This window comes from Stomoxys calcitrans, chromosome 2 (genome assembly GCF_963082655.1).
Source record: "Stomoxys calcitrans chromosome 2, idStoCalc2.1, whole genome shotgun sequence".
NCBI classification, from domain to species: domain Eukaryota; kingdom Metazoa; phylum Arthropoda; class Insecta; order Diptera; family Muscidae; genus Stomoxys; species Stomoxys calcitrans.
The window spans coordinates 213,954,322-213,959,177 of record NC_081553.1 but is presented as its reverse complement, the minus strand read 5'-3'; the positions used below and the strand labels follow the sequence as shown (position 1 = coordinate 213,959,177).

General features: G+C 39.1%; 1 protein-coding gene across 1 annotated transcript; it reads left to right on the top strand.

Moving 5' to 3' along the window:
• The first annotated feature begins 1,498 nt into the window (after positions 1 to 1,498).
• Positions 1,499 to 4,288, top strand: LOC106090704 (fibroblast growth factor receptor homolog 1). Its single transcript, XM_013256986.2, has one exon. The coding sequence runs from the start codon at positions 1,658 to 1,660 to the stop codon at positions 3,896 to 3,898; it is 2,241 nt and encodes a 746-aa protein (XP_013112440.2). The 5' UTR covers positions 1,499 to 1,657; the 3' UTR covers positions 3,899 to 4,288.
• Positions 4,289 to 4,856: the final 568 nt, after the last annotated feature.

Sequence of the window (4,856 nt, the reverse complement as noted above, 5' to 3'; positions counted from 1 at the left end):
AAAAAAACCCCTCTCTGATAAACAAACCCACTTGAAATTAGAGTGAAATCTGAGCAACAATCATCGAGAAAAGGAAAATTTCCTTTTCTTTTGTGACTCAAAAAGGGAGAAACAACAGAACATATACAACCATCAAAGTGGAATATTACACTAACAATAGTCAAGGCAGAGTATAACAGAGACTATCCTTCAACATACATATACAACTATCGAGCTGGAATATTACACCAACAATATGCAAGAAAGAGTATAACAGAGACTATTCGAACAATACATTATTACACCGGCAACTAGCACCCACAAACAGTAGAAGTGCATATAACGTAACTAGCACTCACACACAGTAGAAGTGCATATAGACTAACTAGCACTCACACGCAGTAAAAGTGAGCAAGAGAGTGCGAGAGAGAGTTCAGTTTGCATTCCCTATTTATATACACCCAAAGCTTAACATAGATGTATTAGACAATATCACCACACTTATACCTGCTGAATACAATCAAGAGAGCAAGGGAATAACAGAATCTCTGTTCAACCTATTGTAGCAGCAGTTAGACATACCAGAATTCACCCACACACAAGAGGGAGAGAGAGAGAAACAATTTATCAGCAACTACAGTGAGCCATACAGCTGTGTTAAAGAAATTTCTCAGTTAGAACACAGTTGCCGGTCTTTTGCGGTTAAAAAGGACTTTCAATCAAACAAGAACAAAATAATAAATAAATAAAAATAAATAATTAAAAAACAATAACAAAAATTAAAATAAATAATAATTATTCCATACTTGATATCCGCCAACTCCGCTAAACTACCGTTGCATTCAAGAGTGAGAACAACAAAACCAAGTACAAATACACATCAAATGAAAAGAGTAGGTCGTCAGTCATATTCCTAAATCCCTTTGAACAGTTAATGTAACAGAGCTGCTTAACAAAAAACAAACAACAAAAGCAAAAAAGTGATTTTTGCCTTGCCTGGAAACCCATAATACAGTGCCCGTTAACCACAAATAAACACAAGAGATAGAACCGAAGAAGTATTTCTTGTCTTGCTTGGTTAAAACTGAAACCGAAAAACTGAAAAAGAAATTCTTGCCTGGTAAAAAAAAAAATAACACTGAGGGCCTGTTAAGATCGGAAAAGCAGCAACAGGCAGAAGCAAAGAAATACAGGCCTCGTCAAGTCAAAGACATCATACAAACAACAACAAACAGCAGCAAAGATATTCCTGCCTTGTCTGTAGACAACAGAGAGCCTGTTAACACCAAACAAACACCAACAGACAAACACAAAGAGTTAGTTGCCTTGCTTAGAAAAGAATAACAGAGAGAGAGCGCTCTAACATTGAAAAAGGGGGAGAGAAAGAAAGTTGTGTGAAGACTATTCCAAAATATCCCTACTGGGTAATGTAAAACCTTACTCTCTCTCAGAAAAATAACAGAGAGAGAGAGAGAGAAAACAACAACCATCAAGCAAGAAAGTTGTGTGTGGACTATTCCAAAATATTCCTCCTTCTCTCTCAGAAAAATAATAGAGAGAGAGCACAACAGCCATCAAAATTCACTCACTCAAATCTCTCTCAGCCTTAAGGGACCAAGATTTTGCCTTCAAAAACTCTAGGACATTAACATAAAAAAACATTTTTCCAAAGCCCATCATGGCGTTAACAACACAACATCCGCGTTCACATTCGCATAGGCGTTCTTCTGCAACAAAACAAGGCAAACAACAATCTCAAACTCACACCTCCCTAATATTCAACTCACAGAGGTGTATTGTATTAACTCTAACACTCCTCGGCGCATTTGTCAGCCTTCATATGCAATCAGTGGAGGCCATGGCCAAACGTTATCCCACAGCGCCTGCTGATACCACAGATTATGATTATGGCTATGCCTCTCCCAATGTGGATATACAAAAACGTTCCGATTCGCTAGTGGACAATATGATGGATAATAATAATCAGGACAACAACGAACGCTCAAACGACGACAATGACAACAATGAACGCGATAATGAAGAGAAAGGGGATTTTATGCCTCGTTTTAAGAATCCCAAAAATCTAAGAAATATTTACCCCAAGCCCTCGGGCAGCTTTATACAACTCAGCTGTCCTGCAGTGGGCAAGCCAGAGCCCAATATCACCTGGCTATTGAACGGCACCAAGATTGCTCGCAATATGGGCCGTGTTAAGAAAACCAAATGGGCCATACTCATGGAGGATTTGGTGCCTTCGGATTCCGGTTTATACACCTGCAAAGTATGCAATCCCCTGGGGTGTATCAATCACACGACCAAGTTGCACATCAGTGATCGTGTCAACCATAAGCCTATTGTGCTAAAGGCTCCCTCAAATTTGACCTTATTCATCAATGGCAGTGGCGAAATGGAATGTGAATACCTCTCGGATTTATTCAGCATGAAAAGCTGGACCTTTACACCCTGCAACAATACCCATTGCTCCCCCAATAGCACTGTATTGCAGGGCGTGGATGATGTGCTGAAATTTGAAAATGTTACTAGGGAGCAAGAAGGTTGGTATACCTGCATGGAAATGAATGGTCTGGGCAAATCTTTGACCAATGCCTATCTAAGGGTTCTAGATCCCAGTGAGACCAAAGTGACCAAGATAATACGTTCCCAGACCATATGGGAAGTGGTGGTGGCCACCGTCATCATTTTAATGCTCCTACTCTTGGCCATATTCATCTACTATGTATGGCGTAAGATGAAGCATGAGAAGCTTTTAAAACAACGCATAGAAACTGTACACCAATGGACCAAAAAGGTCATAGTCTACAAACCGGCTTCAGGAGATTCTTCGGGTTCCATGGATGGCATGATTATGCCGGTGGTCAAAATAGAGAAACAAAGAACCACAGTGCTGCAAAGCTCCAACTCGGAACCGGCTCCCTTTAATGAATATGAATTTCCCTTGGATTCGAATTGGGAAATACCTCGCAACAACATAATATTGGGCGCCACCTTGGGTGAGGGAGCCTTTGGTCGTGTGGTCATGGCCGAGGTCAACAATGCTATAGTGGCAGTGAAAATGGTCAAAGAAGGTCATACAGATGATGACATAGCCAGCTTGGTTAGGGAAATGGAAGTCATGAAGATCATTGGCAAACATATAAACATCATTAACTTATTGGGTTGCTGCTCCCAGAGTGGTCCCCTCTATGTTATAGTAGAATTTGCTCCCCATGGCAATCTCAAAGATTTTCTCAACAAAAATCGCCCCATCAAGGAGTATGACAAAGATGGCAATCTCACTCCACCCCAACATCATTTGACAGAGAAGCATCTCATCTCTTTTGCTTTTCAAATAGCCCGTGGCATGGAGTATTTGGCCTCGCGGCGTTGCATACATCGCGATTTGGCTGCCCGCAATGTTTTGGTCTCCGATGATTATGTCATGAAAATTGCCGATTTTGGTTTGGCCCGCGATATACAGGACACTGATTACTATCGCAAAAATACCAATGGCCGTCTGCCCATAAAATGGATGGCTCCGGAGTCTTTGCAAGAGAAGTTCTATGATTCGCAAAGTGATGTATGGTCCTATGGCATTTTGCTATGGGAAATCATGACGTTTGGGGCCCAGCCCTACCCCACCATAATGTCGGCGGAGGAGCTGTACAGTTATCTGATGTCTGGTCAGCGCATGGAGAAGCCCGCCAAATGTTCGCTCAACATTTACATGCTAATGCGTCAATGTTGGCATTTCGATGGCAATGCCCGACCCACATTTGCCGAGATTGTGGAGAATCTGGACAAGCTGCTGCTAAGTAATGAGGACTATTTGGATGTGGCGGTGGCGAATTTAGAAACGCCGCCTTCGTCCAGCGACGAAGAGGGTTCCGATGCCGAGTCCTTGCGTTATCATTATAAATGAAATGAAAGAAGCCATGGCTGCAGCAGGTGAGATTCTCATAACATAAAAAAAAGAAAATACAGTATCCTTAGGATTCGATAGTTGTAAGAAACTAAACATTTTTATAATAGCTTCATTAATACTTATTTCGGTTGTTACTGTGTGCACGAGAGAGAGACTAGTGTAAATACTCATTTTTAAGTTTATAGCAAATAAGTTGATATCAATTTGTTATATTGTTTAAAGGAATAAGATAATTTATTTGTTTTTAGTTATAATTTTTAGTTTTCACCAACAATGTGTCAAATATTGAACTTCGCAAGCACTAGCAAACATTTCAAATTTATTTTACTTTACTTTTTCAACTTTTCTCTCTAGTCTCCCCAAATTTGTATTTTTTGTATAATTTTTTTAATTATTTGTTTTCAATTTTTCCAAAGCCTTTAAGAAATTTTGTAAATATTTATTTAATATATCAGTAGTATTAAACATTTTGTAAATTCCAATAACGATACAGTAGGGGATACAGATCAAAAACTCTTTTTTTTTTTTGATATTGTTTTTCAACCTGAAAAATATAATTCATAAATATTCAATTAAAAACCAAAGTCAAACTTTAACTTCAAAATTTTTGTAAGGGAATAACTGTAGGCAATCCTTATTCTCCCTAATAAACTCCAATCCGATATAATACCTGCTCAAAGCCTTCAATACGCGCCGACTTTGTGAAGATAATTGTCTTGCCATTTGAAGAACGTTGCCATTTTCGAGTATTCCTTTACTTCTATGAATTCGCTGCATTCATTCAATTTGGACATAGTCTGTTTATATGTAACATCAAAAAGACCATGCTCACTTATCTCAGATGAAAATTGAATATCTATCTTGGTTCTATAATACCACCCAGCAGGGTCACCTTAGCAGTTTCTAGCAGAGTAAAGGAATGTAAAGAGCATCAAGTTGCTAACGGTAGTATACT